This window comes from Alexandromys fortis, unplaced genomic scaffold (genome assembly GCF_014885135.2).
Source record: "Alexandromys fortis isolate MF-2015 unplaced genomic scaffold, M_Fortis_MF-2015_v1.1 scaffold_40, whole genome shotgun sequence".
NCBI classification, from domain to species: domain Eukaryota; kingdom Metazoa; phylum Chordata; class Mammalia; order Rodentia; family Cricetidae; genus Alexandromys; species Alexandromys fortis.
In genome coordinates, this window is record NW_026067966.1 from 11,302,635 (window position 1) to 11,317,164 (window position 14,530).

The following is a 14,530-nucleotide window of genomic DNA, read 5'->3' on the forward strand; positions in this document are numbered from 1 at the left end:
AGAGTGCCCTTTTCCATTTGGGGAATAGCCTAGAGGCGGTCAGACCTTCTTGCATATCCTCAGAAATGAGAGAAAAACTGGAGAATTTTTCTTGGAAAATCTAATGAAGCCTGCCCACCTTGGTAGCTGGGAGTCCTTGCTTCCTTCAGCTTGGGGGTCCCCTTCTATCGGGGTGCAGTTTTACAGGTCCATGTAGGCCTCTGGAAGTCTCACAGTGTGGAAACAGCTTTGACAAAGGCGTACAGCTTGATGGCTACATCTATATGCTTGGAGTGAAAATTATCCCAGGACCCCTCAAGGCTGCTTCCTTTATCCTTCCCACATGACTACAACCTTTTCCTTTTCCGTTAACCATTCCCATCTTGTTTGGTTTGTTTGTTGTCTCGAGACAGGTTTTCACTTTGTGGCAGAGGCTAATCTGAAGTTCATCATGCAGCCAAGGCTAGACTTGACCAGCGCCTCCCCATCCCACCTTAGCAAGTGGTTGGATTACAGGTGTGAGCCACCACACCCAGCTATGACTTGCATCTTTAATACCTTCATTCCTATGACTTAAGAGAAACATATTTGTCTCCTCCCTTTTTCTCTTTCTCTCTCCGTAGTCAAATTGAGAATTTTGCATAGAAACCAAGATACAAAGAATGCAAGCTGCTCAAAGAGGCCAGCATGCCAGTCAGGGCCAGTTGATGTCAGCTTATGATTGAAGTCCAAGAGCGTCTGCTGCTTGGCAACCGCTCCGATCCTGGATTTTCATGTGAGCTCACGGCGATGCTGAGAAATGCCTAAGTGTACCGGTGGGCCCACAGTTCACCACAGCCTCCTTTCTTTCTCCTCCTGTTCTGTGGCTGTGCCTTAGATTCTGTCTGTTGTATTATGAGGGCCATCCTCGAATGAGGTTGCAGCTCGCCCATCAGAGAAAAGGCAGGTGGCAAATTCAGTGATTAAAGCCTCCCTGAAGTGCCAGAGCACAGTGGCAGCTGCTCCTGTTCCCTCTACCACCTCCTGGCCTCAGTACAGAAGTTCACTGCTCAGGGAGCTAGGAGTGGGGAGGGAGGAAGCCTTAATGCTACCTTGAAAGTGTTTCTGATGAGAGAAATAACTTGGGGCACAGCAGGAAGATCTTTCTTCCTGCCAGAAGAGGTTAACTGTAACGTGGGGTTTAGTATTCATTATCTAACGTGAGCCATCATCACCTCAGAGTTAGCCTTTGGAAGACAGACTGCACTGTGTGTGAAAAACTGCCCCCTCCCACTAAAGCCCTCCTGGATGAAGTTATCAACATGTAGAACATGTGATAATGTGAGTGACAAGAGTCATTTGGAGACATTGTCTTGACCTCTCAAACATTTTTTTTCTTGGAAAAATGAGAAAACATACTATATAAATGTATGCTTTTAATGATAAAGGAGTTAGGAAAAAGAAGATATGACTAACAATACCTTCCCTATGCCCCACCAAGCAATTTAGGGGTGGCTTGTAAGGAGCAGAAGTTTCTCGAACATCCTCCAGCTTGAGGCTTGATTCCAAAGAGCAGTGGTTGTGCAGGTTTGGAATCTACCTCGGCCACAGCCTTGAAGTCTAGTGTGCTCACTAGACTGTGGTTTGCAAGTTACAGAAAGGAAGGCAGTAAATCAGCCAGGCTTAAATCTCTACTCAAAAAGTTTTTCTAGCAAAGCAGAAATCCAATAAATACTAGATGGATGGGTGGGTGGGTAGGTGGATGGATGGATAGATGGATGGATGGATGGATGGATGGATGGATGGATGGATGGGTGGGTGGGTAGATGGATGAATAGATGGATGGATAGATGGATGGATAGATGGACAGACAGACAGACAGACAGACAGACAATAGATGAGTGGTAGAGGAATGCATTCTGGATCAACGTTCAGGCATCCTGGGAAATGCTGATTTCCTACTGGGCCTCACAGAACTGCTCTGAGATAGTTATGAGAACCACTTCCCACTCACAGTGTTTCTACAGGAAGGGGAAAAGAGCCTTGGAACACAAGCAGCTGGATAGCAACCTTACTCAGCACGCTTTTCCAATGGGTGACTTCACAAATAAAATGTCCTGGGCCAGCTACACCAACCTGGGAGCAAAAATCGGAGGTGAGACATCAGCCTTGCCCAGAGCTGACGATGTCTGTCCCTATGTCCCCTCGACTATTCTTTTACCCCTCAGACACAGATCTTTTTTTTCTTTTCAGTTGGAAAAATGTTTTCAATTCCTCAACCATTTTTTTTTATTAATTTCCACCCCCAATTCTCCACAAAGTTTTCTCATTGTTCAAGATAATGAGAAACAGATACTTAAAAAGTCAATAACTCCAAAGTGTATTTTCCAAGGTTGAGCAGGCGCCCATCTGCAAAAGTTCTGAACTCCCTGGAGAAGAGACATGTGGATGCAAAGAATTCAGATTTTGAGAAACCAGTTCTGAGAAGTCACATACAGGAAAAATGAAAAGAAATCACCTGTTAGGTAGCGAGCCTTCCGTGCCTGTTAATGGCATCACTGCTTTAATGAATTAGGTTTTGATGGTTTAGGAAGTGTGGTTGTAAGAGCAGTCATAGAGTGGCTGTGCTCAGTGCATTAGCCCTTGATCCATGGCTGCACCTGAGCTGCCTGACACGGGGGATGTGAGGGCCTAAGAGGACGAGCAGTCGGAAGACAAAGGAAGAGGGCAAAGCAGCAAACACATAGGGAAACCCAAGGGATGGCTCAGCGCTCGGAAGAATTGCTTACTGCTGCTCAGTGATGAAGTCAGACCTGAAGCCGGGTATACAGAATACTCAGCTAACTGCAGTACATTGTCTGTTTAAGTAAAGTTTTATTTGAACACTGCCATCCTCATTGTTTACACACTACTGTGGTTGCCTCTTTGCTTCAGTGGCAGGGCAGAGAGCTTTCCGGAAGGCTGAATGCCCTCCAAAGCCTGGGATATTTATTATCTGGCTTTTCATAGCACAATTTTGCTCTAAAAAAGAAAGTAAAGCAGGAACAGGAAGCAACCCTCTCTCCCTTCCTGCCTTCTACTCTGTCTGAAGCTGTCAGAGAATTGGCATGGCAGCGTCTCACCATGAAAACAGCAAGCATCTTTCACAGTTATGTTTATAAAACGCCACCAGGACCTGGAATGTCTCTCTTTGTACCTAAAGGTTGTTTTAGGTGCTGGCATGGGCCTTTTTATCCAGCTCAGAATGAGCACAGCTGAAGGGACAGTGCAGGGGAATGGTTTGTTTCATCTGTGGGATTAAGCAAACAAAAGAAAAGGCTTGGATCCACTAGAAACATTTATGGAAGGTAGTGGAAGGATGCGGCCAGGTCTCCTGTGCTTTTGAAAGGTTGCTGAAATCCAAAGCACCCCAGAATAACTTTCCACTTGTTGGACAAGTAAGTACATAGAGATAGATTCATCAGAGGTGAATGGGCAGGAACCTGGGGGAACTCCCCACTGTTCCCCTTCCCCGTGTCTATCTGAAGTACCTCTAAATTCAGAAGGCATTTCTCATCTCCTTCTGGAGCTTAGGCTACATTATAAAACTGAGGCCTGCTGCTTTGTGCTGTTGGAGAGAGGGGCTGGGGAGGAGCATTTTCTCCTGCCCTTTCTCTGGTTGTCCTGGCAGCTAGCTGCCTTAGATGCAGGTGTGGGGAGGGGAATGGCCTCTAGCTTCGGTGACAGGAGAGGCTGAGTAAGCACGTAAGCTTCATAAACAATGTCTCGGGGTCCTGTGGACAGAGATGGCAGTGGAGCATCACATGGTCGTTCCACACATTTCTCTGCATCCTCTCTGCTTGCAATACCTAGCCTCTACTTGGCAGCTGGAGGTGGGGGCGGGGCTACAGAGGCAAGGAAGTCCAATGAGAAAGGCACCCCGATGGGGCCCGTCCTATCTCATGCCCAGGGACTGGGGTGCTGTATTGGCAGAGCTTCTGGGTGGGAGGCGGGTCATGCGAGTGAGGGTGGGAATGGAAAAAGCGATGTGGCTATAAATTGGCAGATTGTCCTGTAGGGCCCAAATAAATTGGCTCCAAATCTGAGGCATGGAGTCAGGTGCCAGTCACCTCAGATTTCACCCTTAAAACGGTTCCCAGCCATGCCCAGGGGACAGACAGCCTTTGGTCATCATTTTCTCCTGGTTATACCCTGATGGAAATTGTGAGGGGCAGCAGGAAGGCAAAAGATGGAGTACAACACCCTTAGAAATGGTTGGAGACATAGTCACAACCATCGGACTCTCAGGACATACATAGACTCCTTTTAGGGCGCTTAGGAAGAAGGCAGTTCAGGGTACCCCAGCTCAAGACCACCTTCACAGTGTGACCCTGCCTGGATCTCCATCTCTCGCCAGGGACAGCCTGCTCCTGCTGCAGGAGCAGCAACAGTTCTTGCCTCCGCTACAAGCTGCTCGAAATATCCAGCTGGTCAACAGGCACAGGACTCTCATTATGGGCATTATATATTTTTACTGGCTCCTTGCTTGATTTTTTTTCTCTTATTGAACACTGGTTTTGAGGAAACAACCCATCACCTTAATTATAGCACTTTTCAGTCTCCCCGTTCCCTTTATACAGTTTTTCATTTGTTAAAGCTCAAGCCTTAAGAACAAAGATACACGACCACACCATGTTTATAGCCACTGCTTATGCAAGCAAGCGAGCACACCCATGTTACATTGTTTAAAATACAACTTGCCTCAACAACAAAAGAATCTTTTTAAGAATGGCATGCCGATACAGTGTTTCCCTTCTCCCTGTTTCCTCTTTGCCTACACCGTTCATCTTCAACACTAACTCACAGGCAGGTACACAACCCACGTGCAGGTAATGAGGCAGAAAGCACATGGCAATTAGGATAAAAAAAGGTTCATGGCAAGAAACCAGCTAGCGGCGGAAAATAAAAAACCCTTCAAACTGAGAAAGATCAAGAGCAGCCACCAGAACAGGTCCAAAGATCACTTTTCATTGCACTTCCCTAAAGATCCACCAAGAGCACAGAGATCTCCCTGAATGAATGGGATTTCTTCTGCTGCATGGTTAGTTTATAATGGAAAAGAAAATAGCCTCATTCTAAAGGCCCAGAAGCAATGCAAATGTAAGCTGTAAGCAGTGTTCACATATCTCCTCTCTGTACCTTGCTTGTCCAAATCCCATTTCATCTGCTACTCTGCTTTGAGGAAAATGACTGATTTTCCGTCTTAAGCAAGAGGCCCCTACTTTCCTGCCCAGGAAGAGAACAAAAGGCATGTCTTCCAAATGGAGAGGCATTTGCTTAAGTCAAGATAGAGACCTGAGGGAAGGTCCTAACGCCTGGTTCCAGGTTCATCACATCCAAGAGCATCAAGGAACATGTCAATGCGGTTGAAACTTCCAAGTCCCATTCTGCTCTCAACTCTATGTTCTTAAGCCAAGTCTCGACCCACTAAGACTTGGTTGCCTCTTTGCCATCGTCCACGCTTGCAATTTGAGGCCTGTCTGCACAGCCCCAAAGTATCATAAGCTACTGGAAAGTCTTACCTTCAAGCTACCGAGTTCTGTGTTTATTTAACCTAAGTGCACATTTGCCACTCAAATGAGACTTTATTTATATATCTTTGTGCGGGCGAACAGGCCTAGGGTGTGCAGCCTTGTGCTGCACACGACTTCAAGGAAAGTGCATGTGCTTGGTTTGTTTATTCTCTTACAGAAGTGAAGCCCTCAGCCACTCTACCTGTCAGTCATGACCAGACAGGGTATGTGCACAGCTGTTAGAGCAGTTACCGACCAGTCTTGAACTGGCCTTTCTGAGAGCTTTGAGAAAGCTCAACAAGCCACTGAGAGTCAGGAATGGGATGCACACGAATTACCCTGCATCCTGGAGGTTAGAACCCAACTGTGATCCGAGCTGTTCAGTCTGGACCTCGGGTTTTCCTTACAGTGCCTTGCACTTGCAGCCCCATCCCCAGGGAGCAGTAAAATGTGCACACGGACATTCAACACTTTCAAATGCGGGGACACGGCAGAGAGGGTAAGAAAGGAAACATATACAGGCCCTCTGTTCTACCTCTTCCCCCGCGCTGCTCATCCTAGAGCTAGGAACAAATGGCAAATTAGGCAGGATGACTTGTATTCAGAAAGACTGTCTAGGTGTCAAGGCAAGAATTCATCTCTTTCTAGTCGGGGGCTGGACAGATTAATGAGCGCGAGGATAGCAAGTGGAGACGTGGGGCGTGAAGTAGTGAAGCTTATCTCTAAAATGCCGCCACCTAGAAGGGTACGTCTAGCCAGCACAAACAGGGCATGGCAGCCCTCACACGGCTGGCACCAAGCAGGCCCCCGAGACCCCGCATCAGGTGAGGGTCTGTGAACATGCTGCGGTCGGCTGGCTGCAGGGGGCACTTAGCCTTTGCAGCACCACTGCGTGCTCAGTACTAGAAACCTGGGTGGAAACTGAGACTGAGGTGGCCGCATCAGCAGCCAGGCTGGGGGGAGAGAGAGAGAGAGAGAGAGAGAGAGAGAGAGAGAGAGAGAGAGAGCAAACCAGCTGCTTCTGAGTAGCACAAGCAGAACCTTTGCTCCGGGAGGGAGGGCAGTCCTTTCTTCTTTCCCGGGATGAGACAAGCATCCCAATTTCCCTCTGCTTTGCTTTGTTCTCCTCTTGCTTTCTTAGGAAGAAAACACCCCTTTCTGCTCCCAGCCTTCCAATGCAAGGGCTCGGCCTCCAGTAGGGGAAGGCACTCCCTTGCTTCTATTCCTAGCTTCTGAATCCAACACCACTCCCCACAGCCACCCTCTCTAGAATGCCTGCCTCCACACCTCACTGTGGGATAGTTGACACCGCGGCCTTGCTTCCCTGGAGCAGGAAAAACACCACCTTCAGCCTAAAACCAAGCATTGCCACGTTGTTTCACTTTTAATTTACTATGGAGGATTTTCCCTCACGGTGTGTGTGTGTGTGCGTGTGTGCGCGTGTGTGCACGTGTGTGCATGTGCGTGTGTGTGTGTGTGTGTGTGTGTGTGTGTGCTTGTGGTGTTGATCTTCCCACAGCCTCTCCTTTCTCAGCACTCCTGAATTTTCAACCTCATTGCTCCCGGTTGGACAATGCAAGGCTCAAAGGTTTATCTGTAACCTATTTGTCTCTATTATAGGTTTCTAAACTTTAATTAAGTGAGAGACATTGACAGTCTCAATCCCCAGGAACTATGGGTGTTTCTGGCGCCACCTAGTGGTGAGAAAGTGGAGCATCCTTTTTTTTTTTTTTTTTTCTCCTGCAAGCTTTGTCAAACTGGGCATTGCTCCCTTCACCAAATTCACATCACATGGAAAGAGAAAAAGCCATGCAAAACGAGCATTTTTTTTTACCTTTAAAATCCTCACCTGCAAAAGCTGAGATGGGCTCTGAAAGGAAAAAAAAAACAACTTTGAGTCAGAGAAAGGGAAGAAATAATTGAACAAACAAAGATGGAGTCTGTAAGATCACTTGGTAACACACTACAGAAAGTGGCCCATTTCTTGCATGGTTTCTAGACTGTGTCCAATATCACTGGGCAAGGGTGACTAGAGAGGATTCTCGAGTTGCTTTGGGTCAAAAAGTCTTCATAGAGTAACGGGTCCCGAAGGCATTGTAATCAGTAACTTAGTACTGATTACTTTCTCAGACCTGGGATTACTTTTAGATGCCCAAGCCCTGAGAATTGCCTGGAGGACTGGGGAAGTCTCAGTTGCTTCTTACATCACTAGGAACAGACACCCAGGACCCAAGGTCCAAGAAAAGCACTTGGTAATTTACTACAGCAACTCTGCTGGCTGGAGTCAAGCCTTTTCCTTCTCAGGATCCTTTTCTGTTTGGGGAAAAAAAATCCATGGCTCTGATGGGAGGTGGTCAGGATCCCCTTAGGGAAATCCCTGCTTCCCTAAGCTTCAGGATGAAGCCTTGTGCAAAACTATGTGCATTTCGTAGGACTTCTGACCAGAAAGCTAGATAGGGGTGTCCTTTCTAAACCGGTCCTGAGTATGCCACGCTTAACCCTACAGCTCCAGACTCTTGGGCCTTAGAAGTATTCGCTTAAAAACAAAATGTAACATTTTATTTCTTATGCCACAATTTCCACTGCAGTTCATTCAGGTGAGAGAACAGTGTGGGTAATTGTGTTATCATTCTTATATAGCATGTGTGCCGTTTTTGTCCACCACTGAAGGCTTCCATTAAGTCCATCAACCCTTTCCAGCATGTAATTCTGACTGGCAGGTACTCTTGGTCTGTAGCATTTTCTTAGCTAAAAACTGGAGTCTGATGATGATGGGGTCTTGGCGCTCTGAATTTTCATATATTTAATGCACATCTATTTCTGATTGGGAGATGGATATAAACCTTCACTTCACATCACACCCTTCCCAGCCTCAGCCCAGGACACAACAGTGCCCACACTTCACCCCCTCTACAGACGGGCGCAGCCCTACGTACTACTGTTTTAAGCCCTACCTACTGTGTCTTAAGAAAGCAGTTGCTGCCTTTTGCCACCAAGAGAGAGGCAGTCACATACCCATGCAGTTCTCCAGTGGGACATCGGTGCTTATCCGAATGTCGTCGATGGCAATCTCTCCCGATCGTCCTTTCCCTATCACTCCCTCGAACACAATCTAGAGCCAGAAGGACAAGAGCCATGGTTAGTGTAAAGACTCCCAGTTTCTGCTAACAGCCGTGTGTGTGTGTGTGTGTGTGTGTGTGTGTGTGTGTGTGTCATTGCACCTGGTATACATCTGTGGACCACATGGCTAGATCTCTTGAGATCTTAATTTAAAAAGAGTTGGTTCAAATCAAGTGCATATTTGAGAGGATAAGAAAATATAGCGAGTTGATGGATACTGCTGTCCAGTAACAAGAATATCCTGATTAAAAGGACCACAATTGGAGCACACATAAGGTGGGGGGGTGTGTGTTAAAATTTCCCTAGTTATTTCTGAGGTTCCTTTCTCGTAAATCCTTCAAATTCTCAACCTAGGTTATTTGAAAACTCAGAGGCCATGAGCAGGTGAGGGTAAAGAGGAACCCAAGGTGCCTAGGCTTGCATTGCCTTCTAGGTGACCGCTCCCTGCACACCGACTTAGAGATCCATTAATACAACAAGGAAACTGCTTTCTGAACATCTACTATGTTTTAGGCACACATGTTTAGGTGAGAGAGTAACAAAATCTATTAAGACAAGAGCTCTGCCCGGAGAAGCCCACCCTACAGGGGGTGAGACAAAAACTCCAATAGGGTCTTCTAATCCCAGCACTGACGTTAGCAAGTAGGGACCCAGGTTGCAAACCGAGGGTCTCAGGATGCTTCAGCCTGCGCACGGAAGCCCCTCAGCTCTGTGGTCTTTAATCATTCCTCATTCTCACCCTCCCCAGGTTCTTTCTGCAAACGAGCACATGTCCTCTGGCAAGCTGAAGGAGCAGTTGGCTGCCTGACCAGCCATCTGTTGCTGCTCTTCATCTGGGGAGGAGCAGGTTAATGCCTTGGCTGCTTCTCAGTCACCTCGTCCACAGTGTGTCTGTCTACCCCTGCCCAAGATGCGGCTACAGATGTGTGTGCCCATCCGTGCCACAGTCTCCTGTTCCAAGGGATAGAGATAACAGAAAGCAATTCCTGGAGCTGAGACAGACAGAGAGTGAGAGAAGCCACTTGTTTGGGGCTCTCAGGGGTCCACTGGCTACAGAGTTTAATGTCTATCCATCTGCGGCCCTTCCTGGATTCCTGCTCTCTGGAGCAGGTATGGGGGGGGGCACGGCCCAGCTTCCCCCATTCTGAGAGCCCCACTGCCGTGGATGTAGAGAGGCTGTTTGTGTTTATTTCCCTGGCCTGTGAATCCCTTTGTCAGTCCACCTGATAGCAGTCTAAAATAAAATGAAGAGAAGAAACATTTGTCGGAGAAAATTTCAGCAATATAAAAGGCAATAGGAGGAACAAAGAACCAAGTCTGGGTGTCGAGATAGGCTCATTCTGAATAACAAATAAGAGTGTCATTTAGTTGCCATAGCAACATAAGAAACACAATGAAAACAGTGGAGCTTAACCGCGTCCCTTAATGATGAATGGGCAAGGCCCTTTGAAATACTGAAAGGGGAATCACAATGATTCCCTTGCGTCTAGAGTCCCTTTCTCCCCACGACTCACCTGATACTCCATGTCATAGCTGGGCAGGATAATGCGGCCATGTTTCCACTCGCTGCCCTGGTCCTCACGGATGACCCAGAGGAGTTTGCTTTCCTGGCTGGCTTCCCGAACCACCTGCAGCGCCACCCCGTGGCCGCCTGTAGCTTGGTACTGGAACTCCATACACACAGGGTTTCGGGGCAAGTGCACAGGAGGGCTGATGAGCCGCCCATACTGGCCCTCTCGCCGGCTGTCACTCTGCAGTCTCAAGAAGTTCTTGTCGTCTGGGGAAGACAAATCCAAATACAGGTGGTAAGTGCTTGGGAAACACACCCCTTTGTAACTGCGGCCCCTCCATCAGAAGGTCGGGCTGGAGTTGGGGTGTTTTCGGTGTTGGGTCTTGCTATGTAGGTTAGGTTGGCCTTGAACTTACAACCTTCCTGCTTCTGCCTCTTCAGTGCTCATAGTACAGGTGTGTGCCACCAAGTGGGGCCTGCTGAGCTCTTTTCTAAGGCTCCCTCAGAGTCCTGATTCAAATGTTGTGTCTCCTTGAAGCTCTTTCTTCTTCAAGTCACATGGGCCCCTGTTCCCATTCTCTGGATCATTGGGTCATATATAGTCCCTGCCAGGGTCAACTTGAAACCTTGCCTGTGTACAAGCTTGTCTCTTCTCTCTAGATTCTACGAGGCCTGACCCATGTCTTATCCATCTCTGGCTTACCCAAAGGGTCAATGCCGTCTATTGAACTGAATTATAAGGGGACAGTTTATAGGGGTGAAGCGGCTGCTGGATTGGAAGGTGACTCTGACCAGGTGGCTTATGCTTCGAGCCTTTGTTGTCTGGCTGGGCACTGTCCAAATGAAAGACATTAAAAAACCTTTTGCCTCTGCCAGATGCGGCCAGGGCCTCAGTAACTGTCACCCAGACACTCATGTCAACCTAAAGCAGATTGGGGTGGGGGTGGCCGGACATCCCACTTTCTTCCTGGACTTGGCTTTTCCCATGCACACACAGCGCCAGCGGTTTAAAAGGTATGGCCATTTTCATAACGAAGGCTGTGTGTTTAGCAGAGAATATACATGTCCCGGGAAATTAAGGTTCACTGTCCAAATGCTTCAAGAATGGCCTTTTTGGAAGATTGGTTTTAAACCCATCTGAACTTCTGCAGAAGGCTGAGCTCTCGTTACGGTTGGCAGCCCCTAGGCCTTACAGACACGGGTGCAGAGATGGGCAACTCCAGCCTGCGAGCAGAGAGCAAATGTGCAGAGGAGAAAGGGGAGGTCTCACAATCTGCCTTGGGCACTGAGACATGGGTCATGGTCTGCTAAACTCCTCTGCCAGGCGGGCAAGGGGGTCAGGGACATATTTTCAGTATGTATCCAGCTTGGGATGTGAGCAGGCCAGACACGTTAGCCTAGACATGGGCACAGAGCTTTTCCAGTCAACATCGATGGTGGAACCTTGGGTTTGCTGGGGAAGGACAGGCTCGCATCCCGGAAGCCTGGGCAAGCACCCTCTCCGGGATGGGGATGTCTGGTTTGCGTCTGTCACATCTGTGGGCATCATCTTGCTAGGTGAGGACTAAGCCTATAGCAGACCTTCCAGCAGCAGGCCTGTTCCAGGCACAGATAAGGGAGAGGGGGCCGCCTCCAGAGCGTGCCGTTAATAGTGGGGTCTGCCGAGGAAGGGTTGCTGATAGTATCACCAGACACTCAGTGGTCCCCCAACCCTCTGTTGCCCCATCAGATCTTTCTGCTACCAGTATTAATGATAATAATTACAACTCAAGGCTGCTTTGCAGGTTACAAAGCACACGAGCGCATTTTATCCCATCTCATGCTCGCTCTGTGCTTGCAGGCTAAGACATCTAATCTTACTTTGCACACAATGGAGAAACCAAGAAAGGTTAAAAGACCTGGCCAAGGAGGAAATGACTGTCCATAGGTGGAGCCCAGACTTAACTGAGGGATACCCCGCTTTTCCGATTTACCACAGTAAATTTTTTATTTCAGCTGTCTGCAGGGGTCTTGCCCCAAATCCTCTCAGTCACTGTCTGTTTGAGGAAAACCAGCTTCCCCCTAGGTCTGCTGCCTTGCTGTCTCAGCTTGCTTACACCTCTTGGTTCTTCCTCTTCTCCACATGGCCCAGCTCTTGGCAGATGTAATACTCACCCCTACTTTCTCATCAACTCAAGTATTTGTTGGCTATACCACTGATCTAGCACCTTTAAAAGGAGCTGAGGCCCCTTTCCATGGTAACTACCCACCACCTGATACTCTTAACTGGGTCATGTGTGTCTTTTGTACCATCTAAGACTTTAAAAAAATATTTTTTATTTACTTAATGTATATGCATGTGCGTATGTTCACATGTGTGCACGTGTTTGTGCCTCATGTATGCACATGAGGCATGAGCATACCTCAGAGCACACATGGAGGTCAGAGGAGTGTGTGCGGGAGTTGGTTCTTTCTTTTTACCATGTGGGTTCAGGGGCTGAAGTCCAGCCATCGGGTTTGGGGCAAGCACTTTCACTTGCTGGGTCACTCTATCCTCTCCCATCCCAGACAGTCTTGCACATATAAGGTTTAATACTGTGTGCTTCTCCTTTTCTTAGTCCATGTAAATCGCACTACTCAGGGAAATTTGATTTCATGAATGAATAAATGAATGAATGAGAAACACACAGAGGAAGAAAGAACGAGGACAGAGGGAGAATCTGCTAGACTCTGCCAAGCCTTCAGATTCATGCAATCCTTTTGCGATTGCCTCTGTTTTCTTGAGCCAACAGCCCCCTTTTAAAGGTGAGGCAACCTCACACCAGGGTAACCTGTGTAGGCACCCAGTAGACTGGCAGGCCAGTGAGGGTCCGCCGAGCCTCTGTGCTCCAGTAACTTCTAAGTCCTTCCTTTTCCCACCCCATCTACAAAGGAAAGCACATTTGAGAGACTTCTTATTCAGCCTTCTCCCTTCACAGTTTCACAAATAAGACCCGCTTACTGCCTGAGAATTGCTTGGCGGAAATTCTGTCACTTGTGTGAATTTGCATTCTTAAGCAAAGGAATCATAGCAGAACGCTTACAACTGGGAAAGCCAAAAGCGTGCAGGGTGTGGAATGGCTGGCTGTGAGGATTTATCCGGGTCTATCTTAGCTAGCCACCCTGTCATTAGAACTGAGCCAGGCCAGAGGCTTCCCAGTCAGCTGGTCCGGAGCCTCCCAGCCCCTCCCTTCTCCCCCCGCCCCCCACAGTAGGCTGATAATCAGTATGCATGATTTACAGGACCACGGCAAGAACCGAGTTAATGCTAGTGGCGTGCTAAGCACGAGCAGCCGAAGGATCATAATTCAGCGCTGACGTCTGAGCTAATCCACGCATTTGCAGAGTCTCCAGACAAGCAGGCCTCTGGATTTCACTCGGTTAAATCATTTGTGCCCCACTTGTCTGTTAAGTGCTATGAGCTCCAGGGAAGAAAGACGATATGTAAATTTAAGGAATTAACAGGCGACATCAGTCAGAGGGACGCTGAGCTGCAAAACATCCCTGCCTGTCATGAAGAGAGGCCTGATTAGAACCAGGGACACCGTGAAGGGAGAGGCTCTGACCAGGAAAAGCTCAAAGAGCAGGAGAGAGAGAGAAAAAGGTAGACGCTGGGGATGATGGAACTAAACAGATATTGTGTGAGACTGGAGTTTCTCCTTTAGGTACCATCCCCGCGCAACAGAAGTCAGTATTCCCAGCTCCTGCTCAGGTCCTGCAAAGGAGCTCAGGCTGGCCCTGAACTCAAGATCCTCCTGCCTGCTCCTCTCAAATGCTGGCATCGGAAACGAGTCTCCCACGCCACAGCAAGCTTATCCTCTCCATTTCTAGAGGGAAACTGAGGCTCGGAGATGTGAGGCCATATTTCCAGGACGAATGAAAACAGGATCTGAACTGAGATGGGCCTGAAGAAGCTCGCTGGCTGGTGGTCACCTGGGGTGGGATCCTGGCCTGAGGCTCTACACCTTTGAAAAAGCCTTAGTCTTCCCATCTGTCCAATGGATATAAAAGGGTTGTAAGAATGGAGCCTGTAAAGCTGTAGCAAGAGATTAGCCGAGCTACTGATGCCTCTTCACACACTGTTGCCCGCAGGCCAAAGACCAGCAACCTGGGGAAGCCAGTGCAAGATGCAAAGGTATGGGTTATCTCAAAGAGGGCTTTGACATTCTTTGAAATAGGATAATTTCCCAGACCTGTCTCAACTATAGGAACCAGCCAGCTCCCTTCTGTGAGCATCTATAGAACATGAGACAAAATGGGATACTGTCTTAGATCTTGACTGGGACACTCTCTCTTTCTCTCTCTCTCTCTCTCTCTCTCTCTCTCTCTCTCACACACACACACACACACACACACACACACACACACACAC

The 14,530-nt window shown here is 48.1% G+C and overlaps 1 protein-coding gene across 5 annotated transcripts in view; it reads right to left on the reverse strand.

Annotated features, from left to right (window-relative positions):
• The window catches only part of Nrp2 (neuropilin 2), a 113,508-nt gene that overhangs the window by 22,045 nt on the left and 76,933 nt on the right, over positions 1–14,530 (reverse strand). For 3 of the 5 annotated variants that reach the window (XM_050154352.1, XM_050154351.1, XM_050154354.1), the window contains exons 13-15: positions 10,145–10,407; positions 8,526–8,622; positions 7,360–7,380 (exon numbers count right to left, since the gene is read on the reverse strand). In XM_050154352.1, the coding sequence (XP_050010309.1) occupies positions 7,360–7,380; positions 8,526–8,622; positions 10,145–10,407 (381 nt within the window). Of the gene's footprint in view, positions 1–7,344; positions 7,381–8,525; positions 8,623–10,144; positions 10,408–14,530 lie in introns of all 5 variants that reach the window. The other 2 variants (XM_050154350.1, XM_050154353.1) reach the window with 1 other exon arrangement.